The sequence below is a fragment of the Macaca nemestrina genome, chromosome 19, assembly GCF_043159975.1.
Source record: "Macaca nemestrina isolate mMacNem1 chromosome 19, mMacNem.hap1, whole genome shotgun sequence".
Classification (NCBI taxonomy): Eukaryota; Metazoa; Chordata; class Mammalia; order Primates; family Cercopithecidae; genus Macaca; species Macaca nemestrina.
Window position 1 is genome coordinate 42,342,501 of NC_092143.1, and position 27,211 is coordinate 42,369,711.

Sequence of the window (27,211 nt, forward strand, 5' to 3'; positions counted from 1 at the left end):
AAGAACATAAACAAAAACATCTGACAGATTTTGTTAGTAGACTCTCTGATAGTATTGTTTCTCATTGTTGCTTCACCTGGTGGGAGGAGGAGGTTGATTCCAAAATAAAATTTTGTTCTTTTGAAAATTCAGCATTCATGTACTTAAACTCTCAGGGTAAAATTGCTTGCTTTTAAGGTATCACACAAAAATAGTAAGATACTGGTCTATTTAAATGAGAACAAATTGTTATGATTCTCGTTTCTTTTGATCTGATGTCATTTTTATCCTGCTATAAAATTAACAGAATAAAAATTAAATTTATTAAAATATGAAGCGCAGAGAAGGAAAATTGAGTACATGGTAGAGCCAGGAGGACCCATACTTAAATTGCTGTCAGTAATCCAACACTCTTTGAACTAACCCACTTTCATCCATACAGTTAGAGGTGCTTATTCAGTACACTAATATTAGGCCTATAATCCTAACTGCTAATTAGCATGAGTCCCCTGATAAATAGCACACTGTAAACAAGTAGTAAAGGTCCTTTTTACTTGTTTGTTTAAACATATATTTTATTGAGGCATATTCAGGGTCACAGGGATTATTGGACAAATAAAAATAATTTGAAAGGTTTGGCTAAAAAGGAACCAGCAATATCCTTAAGTAGGTTGTGGAGGACAAAATCTGTTGTATACTCCTCAGAGTTAATGAAATTAATGCAGATCCCAGAGGACCCAAGAACATTACTTATTTTGTTTTTATTGAAAAAGTTCAATTTTGAATAAAATTTGAAAGAAATAATTTATTGGGTAGCTGGGAGAGGTGACTCATACCTCTAATCCCAGTGCTTTTGGAAACCTGGGCAAGAGGATCTCTTGAGGCCAGGAGATTCAGATTAGCCTCGGTAACATAGCAAGACCCTCATCTCTACAAAAAATTTTAAAAAGTTAGCAGGGTGTGGTGGCGTGTACCTGTAATCCCAGCTACTCAGAAGGCTAAGGCGGAAGGATTGCTTGAATCCAGGAGTTTGAAGCTACAGTGAACTATGTTCATGCCACTGCACTCTAGTCTGGGTGACAGAGTGAGACGCTATCTCTAAAATAAGTAAATAAATTTAGTTTGGAAAACTAGTCTAAGTGAAAGAGCATTCTATAATAGGACACTGAGTAACTAGAATGTGAGATCCTAATATCTCATCATGTATAATATGGATGATGAAGTAACTTAATATGTAAAAACAATCCTAGTGGTTGTGAAAGAAAGTACCTATTAGTCTGATTTGTTGGCACCTCTCTGGGACATGTAGATTCTTTTTCGTTTGTTTGTTTTTGTTTTTGTTTTTTTTGAGATGGAGTTTCGTTCTTGTTTCCCAGGCTGGAGTGCAATGGCGCGATCTCGGTTCACTGCAACCGCCACCTCCGGGGTGCAAGCGATTTTCCTGCATCAGCCTCCTGAGTAGCTGGAATTACAGATGCCCGCCACTTTGCCTGCCTAATTTTTTGTATTTTTAGTAGAGATAGGGTTTAACCGTGTTGGCCAGGCTGCTCTTTAACTCCTGACCTCAGGTGATCCACGCACCTCAGCTTCCCAAAGTGCTGGGATTACAGGCATGAGCCACTGTGCCGGCCCTGTGGTTTTAATTGAGCACTTTATGAGATTAGGTTTCTCTTTTCTTAGCATATCAATTATACTTTTTTTTTCACTTTTTTAGTGGTTACCCTAGAGTTTGCAATCTACATTTACAAGCAGTCCAAGACTGCTTTTAAATAGCACAATAACAACACTACCACTTCATAGATTGTACAGTACCTTATGATAACGAAGTATTCCTAATTCCATCTGCCTGTCTGTTGTATTTTCAGTTCACACATACATTGCTGTCCTTCACTTCTTCTTCTTTTTTTTTTTTTTTGAGATGGAGTTATGCTCTGTTGCCCAGACTGAAGTGCAGTGGCATGATCTTGGCTCACTGAAACCTCTGCCGCCTGGGTTCAAGTGATTCTTGTGCCTTAGCCTCCCCAGTAGCTGGGATTACAGGCACATGCCACCGTGCTCTGCTAATTTTTGTGTTTTTTGTAGAGATGGGGTTTTACCATGTTGGCCAGGCTGGTCTTGAACTCCTGACCTCCAGTGATCCCCCTGCCTTGGCCTCCTAAAGTGCTGGGATTATAGGTATGAGCCACCATACCTGGCCCAAAAGTTTTTAATTTGATGAAGCCCAGTTTATCAATTTTTTCTTTTCTGGGTTGTGCTTTTTTTTTTTTTTTTTTTTTTTTTTTTTAGTTGAAATCGCCATGTGGTGCCACCACACCTGGCTAATTAAAATAAATTTTTTTTTTTTTTTTTTTTTAAGACGGTATTGCTATGTTGCCCAGGCTGGTGTCTAACCCCTGCCCTCAAGCGATCCTCCTGCCTCAGCCTCCTGAGTTGCTGTGATTACAGGCATGATCTACTGCATCTGGCCAGAAAATATTTTATTTTTAATCAAAGTAGTATATGGACACAATTTTGAAAAGTCAACTAATATGACAGACTTAATGTAAAAAACTGCTCTACCACCCTCCCCACTCCGGAGTCCTTTTCCACAGGGGTGGCCACTTTCTTTTTCTTTTTCTTTTTTTTTTTGAGGCAGAGCTGTGCTCTTGTTGCCCAGGCTGGAGTGCAGTGGTGCGATCTCGGCTCACTGCAACCTCCACCTCCCGGGTTCAAGTGATTCTCCTGTCTCAGCCTTCCAAGTAGCTGGGATTACAGGCACCGGCCGCTACACCCAGCTAATTTTTGTATTTTTAATAGAAACGGGGTTTCGTCATGTTGGTCAGGCTGGTCTCAAACTCCTGACCTCAGGTGATCCACCCGCCTCGGCTGGAATTACAGACGTGAGCCACCGCACCTGGCCACCACTTTAAAATCTATAAGCTGTTGCTTTGTGCTATTTACCTCCTTATTTATTTATTTAACTTGAGACAGAGTTTCACTCTGTCACCCAGGCTGGATTGCAGTGGCACAATCCCGGCTTACTGCAATCTCCACCTCCTGGGTTCAAGTGATTCTCGTGCCTCAGCCTCCTGAGGAGCTGGGATTATGGGCATACTCCAACATGCCTGGCTAATTTTTGTATTTTTAGTAGAGATGGGTTTTCACTGCGTTGGCCAGGTTAGTCTTGAACTTCTGGCCTTAAATGGTCCACCTACATTGGCCTTCCAAAATGTTGGGATTACACCACACCTGGCCCTGCTTCCTTATTTATAACTAATACATTTTTACTGTTTTTTGATTTACTAACTTTACATATTTTCTATTGAGTACTACCTATTATGGAAGATGAAGGTTTAGCAGTCATAGACCACCAATCCTGCTTCTTTTTCCGGAATCTTTTGAGAGTTAACTCACAATTTTTGGTTAAATATTTAGTATTTATATCATAGTGATTATATAAATACTGATTACTGTTGAATTTAGTCATATACTATGATTACATGACCTTTCTTAAGTAATTTCTGTTTTTCCCAAAGTATGTAGTCTATACAAAATTATTTACTTTATTCTCCATAAAACTATTATTCATTGCTTCCAAATTCTCCTACAGTGTTGTAACATTCCACAGAGTAAGGTTAGACACATCAAGTGAACTGTCAGTTCTATGCTTTCTTCTCCTGGAGATCCGCGAGCTGTTTTGACTCTTGTCCCAGCCTGCTGCGTGGCTGTGATTCTCTATACCACTGCCCTGTGTTGGATCCCTTGTTTCTTGAATTTCTTCTTTTTTCTTGGCTTACTCCCTCATGTGGAAGGAGTACATCTTGTAGCTTCCTTGTAGGTTCCTGGGAGGCCTTTTGAATCTTGGCAAATCAGAAAATGTTTTTATTCTACTTTCAAACTTAATTGATAGCTTGAAAAGCTATAGATTTCTGGTTAAATTATTTCCTTTTGGCCAGGCTCAGTGGCTCATGCCTGTAATCTCAGCACTTTGGGAAGCCAAGGCAGGAGGATTGGTTGAAGCCAAGGCAGAAGGAGTTCGAGACCAGCCTGGGCAACACAGTAAGACCCTATCTTTACCAAATAAAAAATATTAGCTGGGATTTGGTGGCATGTACCTGTAGTTTCAGCTACTTAGGAGGGTGAGGTGTGAGGATCTCTTGAGCCCAGGAGTTTGAGGTTACAATGAGCTATAATCACGTCATTGTACTCCAGCATTGTACTCAGCAACAGAGTGAGGCCCTGTCTCTTCAAAACAGAGCAAAACAAAAAACTGTTTTAATACTAGTGCTAGCTATGAATAAATCCATAATATTTTTTGCGAGTTTTAAAGTCTTATAAATGACAGCATACCATATCTATTAGGTAGCCTGCTTTTTTAAAAAAACATTTTATATTTTTGAGATGTATCCATTTAGCTCTGTTTCATTCATTTTCACTAGTGTATTATGTCCCCTTATAATTTTGATAGCTTAAAATACTATTGTAAGTTAGGAATTTATATATTTCAGAGTTTTTTTTTTCTTTTTTTTTTTTCTTGAGATGGCGTCTTGCTCTTGTTGCCCAGGCTGGAGTGTGCAATGTGTGTGATCTTGGCTTGCTGCAACCTCTGTCTCCTGGGTTCAAGTGATTCTCCTGCCTCAGCCTCCCTTGTAGCTGGGATTACAGGCATGCGCCACCACGCCAGACTAATTTTGTATTTTGAGTAGACGGGGTTTCTACATGTTGGTCAGGCTGGTCTTGAACTCCGGACCTCAGGTGATCTGCCTGCCTCGGCCTCCCACAGTGCTAGGATTACAGGCGTGAGCCACCGCGCCTGGCCTTCAGGGTATTTCTTTTATAGCATTTTCTAATTGGGCAGCCCTACTTTAAGAAATTAAACCTTATGATTAGCTGGCTTAATATAGAGGCTTAATTGAAGCTGAATTATTATTCATTTGAAGTTGAATTGAGTTATTGGGGCCCCTGTCCCCTTGCAGGAAGGATGAAAGTGGTGGCTGGCCTCAGGTTCAGGGGCAGGTGATGAGGAACCAGATCAGTATTTCTCTCTCAGATTCGGAAGACCCGGCTGTCCATGTGCATCATCGGGGAAGCCTCTTGCTCTCCGAATAAGCAGCTCAATCCAGCTTCCAAATTCTGACCATGGCTTAAGTGCCTTTGTGGAATGAGGAGGGACATGAGGAAGAAAGTGAGTCACTAATGTACATTCTCACCTGAGCTGAGCCACCTTTGGTCCCTGAGCCCATGTAGTTTCCTTTCGTTGTGATTATAATTTTAAAATAGTATAATTTATTATTTACCTTATCACCATTTTGTTATTCAATGGGAGACCTTTTCTGAACAAATCAAGATAAAACATGATCTAGAAGTGTGTTAAATGTGATTTAAGGAAGACAGTGATTCATATTTGTAACTAAACTATTAGTTTTCTTCCCTTAGTGACTGAGAACAACCAATACTGACTTTTGAAGAGCCTCATGGATACTAATTATTTATTCACTCGCTTGTTCTTTCAACATACTGTTTAGGGAATTTTTTACATGCTAGTCTAGACAGTGGGCATAGAAAGATGAATAAAATAATTCCTGTCATAAAAATGTGCATGGTTTAGGAGAAGAGTCATATCAACAAAAACTACGTATATGCCCTATGGCAGAATGAGAGAAACATTAAATGTGATTCCTTTGTAACTGGGATCTCTTTCACTTGAAGTGGGTAATTCAGGTTTGTCCCCATGACCCCCATAAGTAGGGGCAGCACGTGGTAATTACTTGAGCTATATTCCCTTCCTTGTACATTCAAGCCATCCAGATTTCTGTATTTCTTTGTCACCATTGTTTTGGTTGTAAAACAGCTTCATTTTCAGACTAATTATAAGTTAGATTATTATGATTTTGCTTTGAGACATTTTCTTGGGTAGAGATATGCCCATCCTAAGATACATAGTACAAGTACCATATAGATTTGGATTTTTGTGTTTGTATTGGCTAAGACAGGTGTTAGCTCCATATTTATTTTTCTTTTTTTTTTTTTTTTTCCTGAGATGGAGTCTAGCTCTGTCGCCAGGCTGGAGTGCAGTGGCACGATCTTGGCTTACTGCAACCTCTGCCTCGTGGGTTCGTGTGATTCTCCTGTCTCAGCCTCCCGAGTAGCTGGGACTACAGGTGTGTGCCACCATGCCCAGCTGATTTTTGTATTTTTAGTAGAGATGGAGTTTCACCATGTTGGCCGGATGGTCTCAATCTCTTGACCTTGTGATCTGCCCGCCTTGGCCTCCCAAAGTGTTGGAATTACAGGCGTGAGCCACCATGCCTGGCCTAGCCCCATGTTTCTTGTAACTTTGTATCTGATGTCTAATATATTTATAAATACAGAAAGATGTGATTTTCTTTAGTAAGTTTACAGTTTTTTTATAGGTAGACAATGATGACTTTTGAACAAGTTTAAAGTTTTTTTATTTTTATTTTTTATAGGTTGTCTTGTGGAAATGCAGGTTTAAGGACAAGTTATCTGCTTAAGGAAGAAGATGGGATCAAATAGCAGCAGAATCGGCGATCTTCCTAAAAATGAATACTTGAAAAAGTTATCAGGCACGGAATCTGTCTCTGAGAATGACCCGTTCTGGAATCAGCTTCTCTCGTTTTCTTTCCCTGCACCAACTAGCAGGTAAGAGATTGCCTGGAGATTGAAAATTTGGATAACGGGCCATATCAACTTGTGTGGTATGCGGATTAAAAAAAAAATTTAGAAATGTTCTGTCTATCTGGTTTGTCATACATAAATCAGTAGAAAATCCAAAAGATTTGAAAGTAGAAAATAAGCTTTTCTCTTCTTTTTACCCCACTCACTAGCCACCTCCCTTCTCTAGAGGTGAGCACTGGTGGCAGTTGATTTTGAATCATTCTAGAGATAGTATAGGTTACTTAAGCATATATCCCATATAGTTTCACAAAATTGTTTAAATACAAATGGTAGCATACTACATGTCCTGTTCTGTCCCTTGCCTTTTTTCCCACAGTTAAGTAAAATATATCTTGTATATGTAGCACATATGCAACTGCCTTATTCTTTTTAATGACTGTGGAGTATCTGTAGAATATATTTAATTGGTTTTTTGTTGATGAACATTTAGATTATTTCCAGTCTTTGTTATAACAGTTATTGCCACATACATCATTTCTTATACACACAAATATATCTTTAGTATAAATTCCTTGAAGTACAATTCCTGGGTCAAAGTGTATGTGCATTTGCAATTTGGTAGCTATGCCAAGTTGTGCTTCATGGAAGTTATAGGAATTTACACACCTACCAGCAATGCATGAGAGGTGTGTTTCCCCATATCTTTGTCTGTTTGATGCATTTTTAGACCTTTGACCTTTGCCAGTTTTGGAGGTGAAAAACAATATCTCATTTTTAATTATATTACAAAAACTGATAGACAATAATGTAGAATGACTAGAATATTGAATTCCCATACACTCAATAACTAGATTTTAAAAAATTTTATTTACTTTTTAAGAGCTTTATTATGATAGGCAGAATAGTAGCCCCCGAAAGATGTCCATATCTTTGTCTGCAGAATCTGAATATGTTACATTACATGGCAAAGGGGAATTCAAGTAGCAAATGGCATTAAGGTTACTAATCAGCTGACCTTGAAATAGGGAGATTATCCTGGATTATCTGGGCAGGGCCAATGTAATCACAAGGCTTCTTGAAAGTGGAAGAGGGAGGTGGAAGAGAAAGTCAGATGTGATGTGAGGAGGACTCAGCCTGCCCTTGCTGGCTTTGAAGATGGTAGGGGGGTCATGAGCAAGAAATGTGAGCAGCTTTGCCGGGCGCGGTGGCTCGCGCCTGTAATCCCAGCCCTTTAGGAGGCTGAGGCGGGTGGATCACGAGGTCAGGAGATCAAGACCATCCTGGCTAACACGGTGAAACCCTGTCTCTACTAAAAATGCAAAAAGTTAGCTGGGCATAGTGGCGGGTGCCTGTAGTCCCAGCTACTCTGGAGGCTGAGGCAGGAGAATGGTGTGAACCCGGGAGGCAGAGCTTGCAGTGAGCTGAGATCACGCCACTGTACTCCAGCCTGGGCGACAGAGCGAGACTCCGTCTCAAAAGAAAAAAAAAAAAAGAAATGTGAGCAGCTTCCAGAAGCTGGCAGAGGCAAGAATGCAGATTTCCCTCTGGAGCCTCGGGAAAGGAATGCAGCTTTATTGACATCTGGATCTTAGCTCATTGAGTGTCAGACTTCTGACCTACAGAACTGTAAGATAATAAATTTATGTTGTTTGCACTACTAAATTTTGATAACTTTTATAGTAGCAATAGGAAAATAATACACTTTTTGAGGTATGTTTCATATATCATGTAATTCACCCATTTAAAGTGTATTATTCAGTGTTTTTATTCACACAATTGTGTAACAATCACCAATTTTAGAACATTATAATCCCAGAAAGGAGCCCTATCCCATGCCCATTAGCAGACATTCCCCCAAACTCTAGATTGCACTAGCAACCACTTATTTATTTATTTATTTATTTATTTTTTTGAGAGGGAGTCTCAGTCTGCTGGAGTACAGTGGCACGATCTCTGCTCACTGCAAACTCTGCCTCCTGGATTCAAACAATTCTCCTGCCTCAGCCTCCCGAGTAACTGGGCTTACAGTTGCATGCCACCACACCTGGCTAATTTCTGTATTTTTTGTGGAGATGAGGTTTCACCATGTTGGCCAGGCTGGTCTCGAACTCCTGACCTCAAGTGATTCACCTTCCTCAGCCTCCCAAAGTGCTGGGATTATAGGTGTGAGCCACGGCGTCAAGCCACTAATTTAATAACAACTACTACTATCTTTGCCTCTTCTAGACGTTTCATGTAAATGGAATTGTAACAATAAGGGGTCTTTTGTGACTGGCTTCTTTTTTTTTTCTTCTACTTTTTTAGAGATGGGGTCTTGCTCTGTTACCTAGGTTGGTCTTAAACTCCTGGGTTCAAGCAATCCTCAGCACCCCAAAGTGCTGGGATTACAAGCGTGAGCCACTGCACCCAGCTGTGACTGGCTTGCTTCACTGAGTGTAATATTCATACATGTTGTTGCATGCACCAGTACTTGCATTCCTTTTTTTGTTGTTGTTGTTGTTGTTTTTGTTTTTGTTTTTGTTTTTTTGAGACGGAGTCTCGCTCTGTCACCCAGGCTGGAGTGCAGTGGCCGGATCTCAGCTCACTGCAAGCTCCGCCTCCTGGGTTCAAGCCATTCTCCTGCCTCAGCCTCCCGAGTAGCTGGGACTACAGGCGCCCGCCACCTCGCCCGGCTAGTTTTTTGTATTTTTTAGTAGAGACGGGGTTTCACCGTGTTAACCAGGATGGTCTCGATCTCCCGACCTCGTGATCCGCCCGTCTCGGCCTCCCAAAGTGCTGGGATTACAGGCTTGAGCCACTGCGCCCGGCCTCTTTTTTTTTTTTTTTTTTTTTGAGACAAGGTCTCACTCTGTTGCCCAGGCTGGATTGCAGTGGTGCGATCGTAGCTCCCTATAGCCTTGAACTCCTGGACTCAAGTGATCCTTCCACTTCACCTTCCCGAGTAACTGGGACCACAGGCATGCACCACCATGCCTGGTCTTGAACACCTGGCCTCAAGTGATCCTCCTTCCTCTGCCTCTGAAAGTGTTGGGATTACAAGCATGAGCCACTGCACCCAGCCTCTGTTCCTTTTTATTGCTGAGTGATACTCCATTGTATGGATATACTGCATTTTGTTTGTCCATTCAGAAATTAATAGACATTTGGATTGTTTCCATATTTTGTTCATTATTGTTTTTTAAGTATCTTAAAGTCTTTTTTTAATAACCATAATACCATTATCACACCTAACAAAATTAACAATAATTCCTGCTACCCAGTTCATATTTAAAATTTTCCAGTTGTTTTATAGTTTATTACAATTAGGAGCCAAATAAGGTGCATATGTTGCATCTGATGGTTCTTGTTCTTAAATGTCTTTTAAAGTAGAGTATAGGTATCCACTTCCCACCTTGCCACTATTTTTTGCTTCATGTCATTTTTAAAACAAATTGTGTCAGTTTTTCTGTAGAATGTTCCATCTTCTCTATTTATCTGATTGCTTTTCACACCTTGTAACTTGTTCTTTTGTTCTGTGTATTTCCTGTAAATTGGAAATGAGATTTAAAAGCTTGATAAAATTTAGGTTAATCATTTTTGGTAAGGTTTTCCATATGTAGAAAAAGTGTGTTTTATACCAATTATCATACTAAGATTGATCAGAGTTTTGAGTGTAAATATTTTAGCATCTATTGATTTTTGTCTGAATCACCTGTTTTATGAGGTTACAAAATGGTAATATTTCTAATTTGGTCATTTCTACATTTATTAACTGGAGTTCTTCTGTAAAGAGGACTTTACGTCATCAATTAGGTTATGTAAAATATAGTTCTTACTATATTTATTACTAATTAAGGGTAAGCATTTCAGTTTTTTTCTTTACCGATTTTCAGGAAGGGGTTGGCGTAATCCTGACAAAGAAGTCTATACTTCTCGTTTCCCTTGACCTCAGAGGTAGAGGGCCTATTTGTCTGTCTTTTGAGGGTAAATTCATACACACACACACACACGTTTTTCCGTGTGACTAATAGCAGTCGTTTTTCTTTTTGATACCCAGTTCAGCAAGTTTTGGATAGTGGTCCTTATGGTTTTATTTGCCTTTCTTTAATAATTAAGGTTGTGTTTATTTTCATTGTTTAAGGAGTATTGGTATTTCCTTTTCCGGGAACTGTCTGTTTACATCTTTTGGCAATACATTTTAATTTTTAACTTTATTGTATACAGTTGGATTGAGCCTTAGAAGTTTAATTTAGTTTAAGCCGGGCGTGGTGGCTCACGCCTGTAATCCCAGCACTTTGGGAGACTGAGGCGGGTGGATTACCTGAAGTCAGCAGTTCAAGACCAGCCTGGTCAACATGGTGAAACCCCGTCTCTACTAAAAATACAAAAAATTAGCTGGGCATGGTGGCGGGCGCCTGTAATCCCAGCTACTTGGGAGGCCGAGGCAAGAGAATCGCTTGAACCTGGGAGGTGGAGGTTGTGGGGAACTGAGATCCGTGCCATTGCACCCCAGCCTGGACAACAAGAGCAAGACTCTGTCTCAAAAAAAAAAATAAGTTTAACTTAGTTTATAATTAATCTGATGGCTTGGATTAGATGTATTTTATATTGAAGTGGTTACTTATTCTTGCTTCTGAGATCCTTGGAAAATTAAAGGTGGCTGTGGATTGGTGGGAAAGGTCATACTGGAGATGAGCTATGGCATCAACAAATTTTGAAATCATTTCCTTAATCCTTGCAGAATTATCATTGAATACTGCTGCTCATGTGATAGTGATACGACTTAGAGGAAGAAAGGGCAAAATGGAGAGCATGATTTATCATCCAAAATAATTTTTCTTTTCACTTATGTAAATTCTAATGTAATTTATAAAGCTATTCCAAATTACAGTATATGGTTTTTACACTGAAATATACTAAAGTAGACTTTCCTAAATAGAGGTATGTACCATGTTTAAGGAATAAGGAGACTGCTGTTAAAATGTCACTTCTTTTCAAATTGACCTATAGATTGAAGACAATTTGAATTAAAATTCGAAAGCCTTGTTTTGGAAGATTGGGGGATCTTGATAAGTTTATTCCGAACTGTGTATGAAAAAGAATAAAGAACAAGAATAACTGAAATACTTAAGAATAATAAGAATAAGAATAAATATATGTGAATGTACTTGTTTTATGTGGAGCTGGCATATCAGTGGGGAAAAAGATGAACTTCTCAAGAAACAGTGATGGGAATAATTTGTTAGCCATTTTTGTCCACCTGTGCCAGTGCCTCACAGTTTAAGTTATTATGGCTTTATAGTTTATTTTGTTAATTCCTACTTTTACTCAAAAAAAAATTTTTTTTTGAGACAGAGTCTCGCTCTGTTGCCCAGGCTGGAGTGCAGTGGCATGATCTTAGCTCACTGCACCCTCTGCCTCCCAGGTTCAAGCAATTCTCCTGCCTCAGCCTCCCAAGTAGCTGGGACTACAGGCATGTGCCACCACGCCTGGCTAATATTTTGTATTTTTAGTAGAGAGAGACGGGGTTTCATCGTGTTAGCTAGGACGGTCTTGAGCTCCTGACCTCGTGATCCACCTGCCTTGGCCTCCCAAAGTGCTGGGATCCCTTTATACCTTTCTCTTAAATCACCTGGGTGATTTAAGAAAAGGGAATGGCAGCCAGGCGCAGTTGATCACGCCTGTAATCCCAACACGTTGGGAAAGGTATAAAGGGATCTTAGTGAAAAAACTGTAAAGTAAATAAACTGCATTGTAAATCTGTGAGGGTATATTTATAAAGGTTTCTTCCTGCCCCCACCGCCACAAGTGAGTTTACACGATAGAGGTTTCGTTTGTGGTGTTGCATATACTTTTGGCCTGTCACTTTCTCTTTGGCACTGCCCTGCTCCTCGCTGATGGTATTTGATGTGTGACCTTCGGACTGAGGAGGCTTTGAGGTAGCACTTGCCCCCTCGTTGACAGAGTTAGGGACCAAGATTACCTAGTTTATGAATTATTCAGGACTAAGATGAATCTCAGTAGAAGAGACTCTGAATCTAGATAATTATGAGATTGTTCACTCTTGGAATTCCTTAGATACGTATGTACCGTCTTCAAGTAAAGTCCATTTTTGTAGCCAAAAATTGATGTTTGCTGCAATTTTTAGAAATACTAATAAGGCCTTTAGGGTGAATCTAATCCTTCCTTACTATTAACTATTTTTAGCATCAGAGTAATCAGATTTTGTTAGAGTTTCCACATGTGGTTCTAAAATCTTACTTAAATTATGTAATAGTTTTAAATTTTTCACTCTTAAAATTAGTTGTGCAGCAAAGGTCTGAAACAAAATGAAGAATAATTAAATACTAAAGGTTAATAATATACACTGGTTTTTTCCTAAATATTTTAAACTACTTATATGACTGATTTTCTTTTTTTGTTTTTTATCTTTTTTTTTTTTTTTTGAGATGGAGTCTAGCTCTGTTGGCAGGCTGGAGTGCAGTGGCGTGATCTCGGCTCACTGCAACCTCCGCCTCCTGGGTTCAAGCAATTCTCCTGCCTCAGCCTCCTGAGTAGCTGGGACTACAGGTGCGTGCCACCATGCCCAGCTAATTTTTGTATTTTCAGTAGAGACAGGGTTTCACCATGTTAACCAGGATGGTCTCGATCTCAACCTCGTGATCCACCTGCCTCGGCCTCCCAAAGTGCTGGGATTACAAGGGTGAGCCACCGCACCTGGCTTATGACTGATTTTATACATGTTTCTAAACTACATAATGGCAGCAAAAATGAAAAACAGATCTGTGCTTATTATTTTTTGGTTCACAGGCATCTGAGGCTGTGGTGTGTGTGAACATAACCATGTGTCATGGTTATCTTTGAGAACTGCTGGACCAGACTATCTCTGTGTATCAAACTATTATTCATTTATTTGTTTCTCAGGCTATAATGGTTAGCTAGATATATGATGTCTTTTGTCCTTAAAGGCTTATAATCTTTTTTTTTTTTTTTGAGACAGAGTTTCACTCTTGTTGCCCAGGCTGGAGTGCAATGGTGTGATCTCGGCTCACTGCAACTTCCGCCTCCCGGGTTTGTGATTCTCCTGCCTCAGCCTCCCAAGTAGCTGGCATTACAGGCATGTGTCACCATGCCCAGCTAATTTTGTATTTTTAGTAGAGATGGGGTTTCTCCGTGTTGGTCAGGCTGGTCTTGAACTCTCAACCTCAGGTGATTGGCTTGCCTTGGCCTCCCAAAGTGCTGAGATTACACGTCCAGCCAGGGCTTATAATCTTATCTGTAAATCAACAAACAAGTATGGTGAAATATGATAAAGGGTGTTATAGAAGAATTGCATTTTATGCATATGCAAACAAATATGCACATATATCCCTTCTCTTTTTTTGACAAATAATAGCACATATGTTACATACACTTTTTCACTTTGTGCTTTTTTTCATCAGTTGTATCTTGGAGAGCCTTCTATATATATTAACTTCCTCACTCTTTTTAATGGGAGACATATATACCAAAATTAATTGGATTTACCATTTGGATTGCTTCCAGTGTTTTGTTATTACATATAATGTAGCAGTGAATAACCTTATACAGGCTGGGTGTGGTGGTTCATCCCTGTAATTCCAGCATTTTGAGAGGCTGAGGCAGGAGGATCTTTTGAGGCCAGGAGTTTGAGACCAGCCTGGGCAACATGGCGAGACCCCATCTCTACAAAAAATAAAAAAATTAGCAGAGCTCAGTGGCTTATGCTTATAGTCCCAACTACTTGGGAGGTTGAGTCAGGAGGATCCCTTGAGCCCAGGAGTTCAAGGTTGTAGTGACTATGATCAGGTCAATGCTCTCTCCAACGTGGGCAATAGAACAAGACCCTGTCTCAAACACCACCATCACTAACACCACCACTACCACCTTATACATATGGATAGAAGTGACTTCTTGTACTATAAAGGAAACGTGACCAAATGACTTCTAGTAATGCTTCCAGTTTGTGTTGAGAGGAATGGGAATCAAGTGTAATAGGTTGGGAGTGTAGAAAGTGCTTCCCAACATATTTCATGATGTTTCAGGGTAAATCGATAAGGCTGCTCGGGTCTAGAGTGGTCTGCGGCTCTGAACAGTGTAGGGGCTCTAACTATGGAAGGGTGAACTGGGAAATAAAAATCTGTCCAACTGTTACCTGTTTTGGGCATACTAGTTAGAAAGTTGAGGATTAGAAGTAGAGACCCTTGTAGGCTCTTGCTGAGTGGATTTGGAGAACACATTGTTTCAGAGACATTATTTTTTTTAAGTAGGATGAGTAGGTGGAAAGTGCAAGAAGAAAAACTAGGGCAGGAAAACAAAATCTGAGACATCTGCAGCAACGTACCTGGGATGTGCTGAAGGTCTGAATTTCTGTTACTGTGTAGGAAATGGAAAGTCCTATATCTCGGTAAGTGTATGTAACCAGCTAATAGCAGTATAGAGAATAATATCTTTAAAAAGTTATTTTTGTTTTAAATTAACACTTGATTTGAGTGTTAATACTTAATGAGCGTAGAGTTCTAGATTTGAGAGCAGCGCTGAGCAGTATAGCAGCAGCCTGAATACTCTTCTCCAGAGGAATTGTTTTGCTAAAAGGTGCAGTGACTTTTGGTGAAGTGTGAAGAATGGAGACCATGAAGCATGGCAGGGGGAATATGAATTTTGAAGCCAGACTGACCTTGCCTGAGCTCCACAACTGACTAGTTTGTGAATTTGGGAAAGCTGCTTAATCTCACTGAGCCTGTTACTGCTTTTGTAAAATGGAAATAATAATCCCTACCATGTAGATTCATAGGGATGATGAAACAACATCACACATGTAAAGTGTCTGACTTTGCTCTTCTTTTAAGGAGTACCAATTAGTTTACAAAAGACCAAGGACTCTGTCTTGAGAGTTAGTCTAAAATATTTGAGGAATGAAAATAAGCAGCAGAAATTTAACCAATTTTCTGATGACAGCTTTATCTTGATGATTGAAAGTCCTGTGCCTCTTTTGAACTAATTGTTCTGCTGTTTTAAAAATTAGGCCAGACGGTGATTATAGTAATAGTCATCTTTGTGTATAAACAGTCTACCTTTTTTTTTTTTGAGTCGCGTTTCGCTCTTGTTGCCCAGGCTGGAGTGCAGTGGCATGACCTTGGCTCACTGCAGCCTCCGCCTACCAGGTTCAAGTGATTCTCCTGCCTCAGTCTCCCAAGTAGCTGGGATTACAGGCACATGTCACCATGCCCAGCTAGTTTTATATTTTCAGTAGAGACAGAGTTTCACCATGTTGGTCAGGCTGGTCTCGAACTCCCGGCCTCAAGCAATCCACCCGCATCAGCCTCCAAAAGTGCTGGGATTACAGGCGTGAGCCACCATGCCCAGCCACAACCTACTTTTTATAAAGGCTACTTTTCAGAAAACTTTACTGTGTTATAGAAATTGTATTATGTGTACTGAGCACTAGATGGTGCTCATATAAGGCAAAAAGGGCAGCTCTTGGCACAGTCACTTAAAACTCATTTTTCTGAGTACCAAAGTAATGCATGTTCATTTTTAATACTTTTAAATACAGAAAATCACCAGGAAGGCAAAAAAAAAAAAAAAAAAAGATAAAAATAATAACAACCAGGAGTAACTTGTTAACATTTTGGTGTATATCATTTTAATTCTCTCCATTTTAATTTTTTTTTTTGAGAGACCCAGTCTTACTCTGTCACCCAGACTAGAGTGCAGTGGCATGATCTCAGCTCACTGCAACTTCCACCTCCTGGGTTCAAGCGATTCTCCTGCCTCAGGCTCCTAAGTAGCTGGGACTACAAGTGTGTGCCATGCTTGGCTAATTTTTGTATTTTTGGTAGAGACGGGGTTTCGCCATGTTGGCCTGGCTGGTCTCAAACTGCTGACCTCAGGTTGAAGCAGGAGAATCGCTTGAGCCCTGGAGACAGAGGTTTCAGTGAGCCGAGGTCATGCGACTGTACTCCAGCCTGGGAGACAGAACGAAACTCCACATCCAAAAAAAAAAAAGTGAGTATTTTTTTGATTAATATACCTAAAAAAATAGTTACGGAATGTCTTCCAGGTGCCAGGGACTCTTTTTAAGGACTGAAAACATGAATGACATGGTCCCTGCTCTCAAGCAGTTTACATGTTACTAGAGGAGATGAGTGATAAACAAGTGAAAAAATAAATATGTTAGGTCATTTCTGGAAGTGTCAAGTGTAAGAAAGAAAAGCGAAGCAGAGTGAGGTCATGGAGAGCAATAGCTTTAGGAGATTTCTTTAGCCAGAGAGTCTCTGGGAAAGCAGCATTTGAGCAGAGACATTAGTGACGCCAGGGAGTGAGCCTTGCATGTTTTGGGGAGAGTATTCCAGGTAGAGGGGCAGCGAGTGTAAAGAGGCTGAAGCAGGAGTAAGGTCTGCTCATTAGAGGAGCAGCAAAGGGCCTGTGTAGTAGAACAGCCAATATGAAACAAATTACATAGGAACTTGGCTGTGTGAAAGATTTTATAAGTTGTATCGTAGTCCAGAGATGAGCCTGTTTCAATGTCACTATTTGGGAATTGAGTCTAGTCTGCTATAATTTACTAACTATCCTATAATATGGAAAGATTTTATTCGTGTATTTTTTTATTGTGGTAAAATAAACATAAAATTTACCTTTTCAACCATTTTTAAAATTATTGTTTTTTCGTCTGGTCCTCTTGACTCTCGTAACCTTTTCAACCATTTTTAATTGTACAGTTTAAAGTACGTTCACAGGGTTGTGCACCCATCCCCACCATCCCTTTCCAGAATGTCTTCATCACCTCAGATAGAAACGCTGTACCTATTAAACAATAACTTCCCATCCTCTCCCCCCAGTTTCTGGTCACCTCTATTTTTACTTTCTGTCTCTTTGAATTTGACTACTCTGGGTATGTCATATAAGTGGAATAATATAATATTTGTCTTTTTGTGACTGGCTTATTTCATGTAGCATAATGTTTTCTTTCTTTTCTTTTTTTTTTTGAGAAAGAGTCTCTCTCTGTCTTCCAGGCTGGAGTACAGTGACGCAATTTCGGTCAGGGTAGCCTCCGCCTCCCAGGTTCAAGTTGTCCTCCCGCCTTAGCCTCCCAAGTATTTGGGATTACAAGCGTGCGCCACCATGCCTGCTAATTTTTGTATTTTTAGTGGAGATGGGGTGTCACCATGTTGGCCAGGCTAGTCTTGAACTTCTGACCTCAAGTGATCTCCCCACCTCGGCCTCCCAAAGTGCTGGGATTATAGGTGTGAGCCAGTGTACCCAGCCTAGTGTCATGTCTTCAAAGTTCATCCATGATGTAATTTCCTTCCTTAAGGCTAATTACCCATTGTAGTTTTATACCACATCATATAATGTTTTCTAAACTTCAGTTTGCTGTACTCTTATCCTTTTAAAGGGCTTCCATTTCTCTTTAGCATTGTTAGTTTCCACTTGTCACTTTGACTTTTCTTTCAGGGATTTTTCTTGCGTGATAAAAAATGTAATTCTACTGAGATAAATGATAAAATAGAATGATGAAATGATAAAAGACAATGATAATATCATTCTGCTAAAAGGCTTCGCTAACATAAGCATCATTGTTTCTTTACCAGTTATTTATTGAGCTCACTGTTTGTCAGATGCTGGGCCCATTGCTGTAGGCACCTCTGTTTGTTTAGTTCTATTATTGTTGTTCAAGTCTATTACTCCCATGTGTGAGAGAACTGAGGCCTAGGAAGGTTGTCTAAAGCCACACAGTGAGTAGCGAGTAAGGACCAGATTTAGTTTAAACCAGGTTTATTTGTCTAAGTCCGGAGAGGAATTCCGTTGACCATCATGCCACACTGTCTCCTTGGGAAGCACAGGCTAATCTGAGACCTAGTTTCACGTAATTACTAAAGAGCTGCAACATTAGATCGTATGGTAATCTTTGAGAGTAGAACCACCAGATTATATGTTCACATTTTCAAGCACTTTTCAAAGCTGCAGATCATAATCACAGGTATCTTAAGTGCTATTATTTACAGTGATCACACAAGCTGATGGGTAATCTGTTTAGTATTTTCACCTTGCCTTGAGTGGAGCGTATCTTTTCTCTTTTTAAGCAGAGCTGCCTGAACGATTCTTTGTCAAAGTTTCTTAGTCTGTTTCCTCAGTTGACACGCAGGAAGAGAGACTTCTATTGAATTAGGTCACGTTTTTAGCTGACAGAAACAAGTGATTGTAAAATTATTTTCTTCTTTGAATCTTTGATGCCTGTCTCTGTTTCTATATTTTTAGACTCTTCGGCACACTTTATGTTCAATTTTATTAGAACTTTTCAAGTTGAAAAATCTGCTCTGTTGTAGAGGTGGGCCTGGGATCGCTACTAAACCATCTTCTAAATTCTGTTTTGATTTTTTTATCGTAGGTTTTCTTGGTTGGTGACCAAAACAATGTACTAGGCTATTTTACTCAGGGAATAAATAATTTGATACTATTCTTGGCATCTTATTATATTTTTCAAATTGAGGGACCACAAGAAGTTCAGTTTTTACATCTTGAATCAAAACCTTTATTTCCCATCCTTTCATTTCTACCTTTCTATGCAAAATTCATTTTAGAAGATGCTTAGGTTTTCCCAGGATTAATCAGTCCCTTAAGCTAAAAGCTTAAATGGGGGAAATATAACCTTTAAAGCATTAAAGTAAAGGGACATGTAAGTTTTACTCCAGGTGCACCCTTGATTCCTTTTCTCACATTATCTAGCATAGTAGTTGCTGAAAATTTGACATTTTAATAGTTATAGTTCCTTTCATTTTGGCAGTTGAATGACAGCATATAGGATTGTCTGTGAACCACATGAATGTAAACACCTTTTTGGTTCTGCATGGGTGCATTAAAAATTGCTATAATTTATATGCAGTTTTTATCCTTTGACTTTTTCCTATGAATAGGCCCTCTTAAAACATTAACCTTCCCACAGTTTAACCACTGAATGGGCCGATTCTTGTTAGTTTTGTGAATAATTTCTGTAATTCTCTTTGCTAAGGTAAGGGGGAAAATGTCTTCAGAAATGCTTCTATCCTTTCCTGAATGGTTACTTGTTGGTTTATTCAGGTTATGTCTTAAACTGACTAGCATTATATATTGTCAGAATTTGTATGTTGTTGGCTGAAAATGACATCATATAAAATGTCAGTTTTGAAAGAATTTTATGGCAGAACTTTCAGCTGAAGGGACTAAGGATTTTCAGTGTTTATTTTATAAAACTTATAGTTTCTTTGATTGTTCAGCAAACCTGTATTCAGAAGTCTGTTATAACTTCTCGCCCAACTATCTGCTTTTCTTAAAAATATTTGAGCTATGAATTTCTCGGTTTTCATTATTGAGATTCATACATGAGAACGGTGTGCCTAAAAGTAAAATAAAACCAGTCTAAATGACAGAAAACTGAATTGGGGAATATTTAATTTAAAATTGTAGCTTCCTGACCACACTATAGTTTCTGATTTCATAGCAGTTACAAGAAAGTTGTCTATTATCTTACCATTTTCCTTACTAGATTTAAAATTTTGTTTTCTTCCAATTCTTTATAATTCACATAATTTTTACATGATTGTAATTATAATGTAGATATACTTTTTATAATAATTTATGTATGACACAACTCCTTTTTGGAATATATAGAAATTACAACTAGTTGCTGGAGTGTTTCTAGGTTGATATTATGTGGGTTTGCCTTAAGAGTATCTAATTTAATATTATTCATATTGAAAGAATCCTAATCTGGAAGTTAGATATGTTTATTCTTATATTGTGACATTGGACAAGTTACTCAGCTTCTCTATTTCTGTCACTTGTAAAGTGAGGATACTCCCATTTCCTCGGTTAACTTCTCAGGGTTTTAAAAATAAATCCAATGAAATAATAAAGGTGAAAGAACTTCGAATAGTTTATATAGGCCTGTACGAAATGCAGGTTATTTCAGCAAATTTATTTACATGTGAACAATAATATGCCAACATCTTTAAATACATTTATTTTGTAGAAGGTTAAATAATACTTTTTCTAAATCCCTTTTTCCCTTGTCAAAATGATTTATTTAAGTATAACACAAAAGTCAGTTTCAATTCAATTTATTTAATTTTAATTTTAATTTTTTTTGAGACAGGGTTTTGCTGTGTTGCCCAGGCTAGAGTGCAGCTCATTGCAGCCTCCACCTCTAGGGCTCAAGGAGTAGTTGGGAGTACAGGCATGCTACCATGCCCAGCTAATTTTTTTTAGAGAAAAGGTCTCACTATGTTGTCCAGGCTTCAGCTCAATTTTAGACAAACAGGCCCCAATCCTGAATTAGTAAATTTCTTTTTTTTTTTTTTTTTTTTTGAGACGCTGTCTCGCTCTGTTGCCCAGGCTGGAGTGCAGTGGCCGGATCTCGGCTCACTGCAAGCTCTGCCTCCCGGGTTTATTCCATTCTCCTGCCTCAGCCTCCCGAGTACCTGGGACTACAGGGCCCGCCACCTCGCCTGGCTAGTTTTTTTTGTATTTTTTTAGTAGAGACGGGGTTTCACCGGGTTAGCCAGGATGGTCTTGGTCTCCTGACCTCGTGATCCACCCGTCTCGGCCTCCCAAAGTGCTGGGATTACAGGCTTGAGCCACCGTGCCCGGCCGAATTAGTAAATTTCATATCAGTAAAGTTCTGCTAAATGTATATAATAAGACTTCTTCTTTTTTTTTTTTTTTTTGGTTGTGGTGTTATACAACCAATTGGTAAGCTTTTTTTTTTTTTTTCTAAGATTATATATTATTCAACTTCTTATTTTTTTTTTACCTTAATCCCTGAGGACCAACACCATGGCCTGGCAGTGTCCATTGGTACCTCTTTTAATGCTTAAAAATCCAGTGGCCGAGTACTGTGGTTTATGCCTGTAATCCCAGTACTTTGGGGGTCGAGGCAGGAGGATTGTTTGAGGCCAAGAGTTCTAGACCAGCCTGGGCAACATAACGAGACTCCATTGCTACAAAAAAAAATTAGCTGGGCATGGTGGCACACAGCTGTAGTCCTGGCTACTCGGGAGGCTGAGGTGGGAGGATTGCTTGAACCCAGGAGTTCTAAGCTGCAGTAAGCTGGGATCATGACACTGTAATCCAGCCTGGGGAATGCATTGAGAGGTCTCTAAAAACACACACACACAAAATCCAGAGTGTTCAGATGAAGAAGAAAGAGACAGATGAGTTAGCAGAAAAGCAGATTGAGATGACAAAGGAAAAAAGTGTTGGATGATGGAAACCACTAAAGAGGCACAAATCATTTCTTCAGGTACTGTGTGTGGGCTCCACGACCTAAGTCACAGAACGTCAAGTAAGTTAGCTTAAGTGTGCTGCTTCTGTTGACCCCAGTTGTATTTTACTTGCAAAATGTAGCCTGCCTGACCTGCTACACCAATTGACCAACATATTGTAAATACCTCCTGCATATTTTCATATGTGACAATTATTAGGAATAGGTATTTAGTTTATTAGATTGTCCATGTTATGTATTTATTTTTTTTGTGGAAACTTGAATTCTTGAACTACAGGCTTCATATGAAAGAGGCTTTTTTTCCCCTACCAACAAGTATTTTTCCTTATTAATTTGTCAGGATGGGAAAACTAATTGACATCCAACAGTGGTACACTGTTGATGATTGAAGGGATACATGCTTTAACGCCAAGCTCTGGTCTTTTTATTCCATCATTTGTGAACTATGGCGGGGTCTCCCCTGAGTTGTGGTGGAGAGCAGATCTGCCATCAAGGCCACAGAGTTGTTTGTCTTCCATCACCTCCCAAATGGTGGCTGATGACATTTGGAAGCATTTTCTGTTTAAGAAGCAATATAGTTGATCATATGTCTTTATAATGAACAAATGTAATCCAGAATTTTTTATTTAACATTTGCTAACTTTTTTTCTTTTGTTTCTTTTTCTTTTTTTTTTTTTTCTGAGACAGAATCTCACTCTGTCACCCAGACTAGAGTGCAGTGGCACAATCTCGGCTCACTGCAACCTCCACCTCCCAGGTTCCAGCGATTCTCCTGCCTCAGCCTCCAGAGTAGCTGGGACTACAGGTGTGAGCCACCATGCCTGGCTAATTTTTGTATTTTTAATAGAGACGGGGTTTTGCCATGTTGGCAGGCTGGTCCTGAACTCCTGACCTCAGGTGATCCACCTGCCTCGGGCTCCCAAGGTGCTGGCTCACAAGTATGAACCACCGTGCCTGGCCCACATTTACTGAGTTTTTACTTTTTCTGTCACAACTGAATATTTCTGTATTTTGTTGACTAGACCATTCTTGAAGTTTAGGCCAGAGCTGTTTGTTATGCCATAGGGTTCTCACACGAGTTTAAGTCCATAAAGATTATAAACTCTGTACAATATTTATGTGCCCTGTCCCTCTTGTTATTTAATACAATTGATTGCCTGGGCCAGCTGAAGAACTTAGGTGGTGTTGAATAGTGTTCCTTCTAAATTTACATGACATGGTAATAATTTGCTACTTAGACATCATACCCTTTATGAGTTCCTCTGTAGGCCATTTTGGAGGGAAAACAATCCATATTTGTAATAAAGCTTTATACTTGCTTACTCTCATCACATACTTATTTGAGTTTAAAGATAACTGGATTTGATGTCAAAAGATCTTGATTTGCAACTTTGCAAATCTAGCAATGTGTGGAAGATTATAAGCTACAATTATGCACTACTGCTGGGTAATCTTTCTGGAATGTAATTTGCAACATTCATCAGAACAGAAGTGTTCACTGACCTAGCAATTGCACTTCTAGATTTATGTTAAGGACATAATTGGACAAGTTCAGAAATATATGTAGAGAGACATGTGTAAAGACATTCATAGCAATGTTTATGGTAGAAAATTGCTAACAACTTAAATGTCCACCAGTAAGATTGGCTACATAAATAAAAATGATGCTTCTGCACACTGGAACAACATGTAGCCATTAAAAATAATCCTATGTTTTTAGATATGAAAAAGAACCTACAGCATAATAAGTGGTTAAAGCCAGTTATAAAATCATATGTATAACATAATATTGTTCATGCAAAATTGTATGTATATTTTAAAATGTATATAGTATATTTATTTAAATTTTTAATATAAGTTTGTATAGCTTTTTATGGTTCAGAGTTTTTTTTCTTTTTGAGATGGGTTCTTGCTATGTTGCCCAGGCTATTCTTGAATTCCTGGAATCAGGCAGTCCTCCCCCTTGATCCTCTTGAGTAGCTGGCACTACAGGCGTGTGCCACTGCACCTGACTGGTTCAGTTTTTAAAACTTACTTGGAAATAATTTAGATTGATTAGAGGTTGCAAAAATGTACAGGGTGGTTCTTTAGCTCCCATAGTTTCCTCCAACTGTAACATCTTGTGTAACTACAGTACAGTATCAAAAATAGGAAACTGACATTGGTACAATCCCTAGAGCTCATTGAGATTTCAGCAGTCTGTGATACGGTTTGGATATTTTGTCTCCTCCAAATCTCATGTTGAAATGTGACTTCCAATGTTGGAGGTAGGGCCTGGTGAGAAGTGTTTGGGTCATGGTGGCAGATCCCTCATGAATGGTTAGCACCATCCCCCGATGATGAGTGAATTCTTGCTCAGTTAGTTCACACAAGAGCTAGTTGTTTAAAAGAGTGTGGCATCTCTTTCCTTTCTCTCTCTTGCTTCTTCTCTTGCCGTGTAACATGCTGGCTCCTCCTTCACCTTCTGCAATGATTGTAAGCTTCCTGAAGCCTTACCAGAAGCTGAGCAGATGCTAACACCATGCTTCTTATACAGCTTGCAGAACCATGGGCAAATTAAACCTGTTTTCTTTACAGATTACTTAGGCTCAGGTATTCCTTTATAGCCATGTAAAATGGACTAACATAGTTAGTTATCCGTGCGTTCATTTGTGTGTTTATGTATAGCTCTATACAGTTTTATCATGTGAATAGATTTATGTAACCAACCATGATCAAAATACAGCGCTTACCCTTTATGGCCACACCCATCCTCTCCTCCCCATCCCCATCCCTAATTCCTGGCAGCCACTGATTAGTTTGCTATCTCTGTAGTTTTATTTCAGCAATATTATGTAAATGGAATTTTACATTGCATAACATTTTGAGAAGGGCTCTTTTCACTCAGCATAGTGTCCTTGAAATCCATTGAAGTTGTTGTCATGGGTCTCACTTGTTCATTACTTTTTAATTGCTAAGTAGTGTTCTGTGTTGTAGATGTGCCATAGTTTGTTTAGACGGTCACTCATTGAGGGACATTTGGATCATTACCACTTTTTGGCTGTAATGAATAAAACTGCTGTGAAATTCATGTACAGGTTTTTGAGTGAATGTAAGTGTTCATTTCTTTGAGATAAATGTTCAAGAGTGCAATTGCTGTGTTGTATAGTTTGTGCATATTTAGCCTTATAGGAAATTGCCAAATGGCTTTCCAGAGTGGTTTTATCACTTTGCTTTCCCACCAGCAGTGTATGAGAGAGCCAGTTTATCTGCCTCCTCACTGGCATTTGATGTTGTCACTATTTTTTATTTTTGCAGTTTCGATAGGTGTTTAGTGTTGCCTCCTGGTGATTTTGGGATGGGTCGTTTTTACAATAATAAAAAGTAATAGCCACTTTCTTTTTTCTTTTCTTTTCTTTTTATTTTTTGAGACAGAGTCTCCCTCTGTCACTCAGGCTGGAGTGCAGTGGCGTGATCTCGGCTCTCTGCAACCTCTGTCTCCTGGGTTCAAGTGATTCTTGTGCCTCAACCTCCCAAGTAGCTGGGATTACAGGCGTGCTAATTTTTGTATTTTTAGTAGAGACGGGGTTTCACCACGTTGGAGCCAGACTGGTCTCGAAATCCTGACCTCAGGTGATCTGCCTGTCTCAGCCTCCCAAAGTGTTGGGATTATAGGCATGAGCCACCATGTACATCCAAAGTAATAGCCATTTTCTTTTAAAAAATAAAAATAATGGCCATCCTAGCCTGAGCAATCAGGCAAGAGAAAGAAATAAAAGGTACTCAAATAGGAAAAGAAGAAGTCAAACCATCTCTTGTTGCTGACAATATACTTCTAGAAAATCCTAAAAACTCCTCCAGAAGGCTCCTAGAGGAGATAAATGACTTCAGTATGATACAAAATCAATGTACAAAAAGTCAGTAGCATTTCTATACGTTGATAATGTTCAAGCTGACAGCCAAATCAAGAATGCATTCCCATTAACAACAACCTCACAAAAAAGAAAATACCTAGGAATGCATCTGCCCAAGGAGGTGGAAGATCTGTATAAGGAGAACAATAAAACACTACTGAAAGAAATCATAGACAATACAAACAAATGGAAAAACATTCCATATTCATGAATTGGAAGAATTAACGTTGTTAAAATGGCCATGCTGTCCGAAGCAATCTACACTTACAGTATATTCTTATTAAACTACCATGTCATTTTTCACAGAATTAGAAAAAACTGTTCAAAAATATGGAATCAAAAAGCTTGAATAGCCAAAACAATCCTAAGCAAAAAGAACAAAGCTGGAGGCATCACATTATCTGACCTCTAAGTATACTATCAGGCTACAGTAACAAAACCAGCTTGGTACTGGCACAAAAACAGACCAGTGGAACAGAATAGAGAACTCAGAAATAAAGCCATATACCTACAGCTATCTGATCTTTGTCAAAGTGGACAAAAATAATAAGGAAAAGACTTCCTATTCAATAAATGGTGCTGGGATAGCTGGCCATATGCAGAATAATGAAACTGGACCCCTACCCCTTACCATATAAAAAGTTTAACTGAAGATGGATTAAAGATTTAAATGCAAGAACACAGAGTGTAGGAATCCTACAAGAAAACCTAGGAAACACCATTCTGGACATCGGCCGTGGGAAAGAATTTGTGACTAAGTTCTGAAAAACATTTGTAACAAAAACAAAAATTGACAAGTAGAATCTGTTTAAAGAGCATCTGAACAGCAAAATAAAAAATCAATCAACAGAGTAAACAGACAACCTGCAGAATGGAAGAAAATATTTGCAAACTGCGTTCAACAAATACCTAATATCCAGAATCTGTAAGGAATTTAAACGGCTCAACAAGCAAAAACCAAATAACCCCATAAAAGGCATGAATGGACAATTTTCTCTTTCTTTCTTTCTTTCTTTCTTTTTTTTTTTTTTTTGAGACAGAGTCTTGCTCTGTCACCCAGGCTGGAGTGCAGTGGCCGGATCTCAGCTCACTGCAGCCTCCGCCTCCCGGGTTCACGCCATTCTCCTGCCTCAGCCTCCCGAGTAGCTGGGACTACAGGCGTACGCCACCTCGCCCGGCTAGTTTTTTGTATTTTTTAGTAGAGACGGGGTTTCACCGGGTTAGCCAGGATGGTCTCGATCTCTTGACCTTGTGATCCGCCCGCCTCGGCCTCCCAAAGTGCTGGGATTACAGGCTTGAGCCACCGCGCCCGGCCTCTCTTTCTTTTCTTTTCTTTTCTTTTCTTTTCTTTTCTTTTCTTTTCTTTTCTTTTCTTTTCTTTTCTTTTCTTTCTTTCTTTCTTTCTTTCTTTCTTTCTTTCTTTCTTTCTTTCTTTCTTTCTTTCCTTTCTTTCCTTTCT

At 39.2% G+C, this 27,211-nt stretch overlaps 1 protein-coding gene across 15 annotated transcripts in view; it reads left to right on the plus strand.

Annotated features, from left to right (window-relative positions):
* Positions 1–27,211, plus strand: part of LOC105489384 (dymeclin) — a 406,658-nt gene that overhangs the window by 21,310 nt on the left and 358,137 nt on the right. For 14 of the 15 annotated variants that reach the window (XM_071085384.1, XM_071085386.1, XM_071085387.1 and 11 more), the window contains exon 2: positions 6,429–6,621. In XM_071085384.1, coding sequence (XP_070941485.1) covers positions 6,482–6,621 — 140 coding nt within the window. In that variant the 5' untranslated portion in view covers positions 6,429–6,481. Of the gene's footprint in view, positions 1–5,016; positions 5,144–6,428; positions 6,622–27,211 lie in introns of those variants that run through there. The other variant, XM_071085378.1, reaches the window with a different exon arrangement.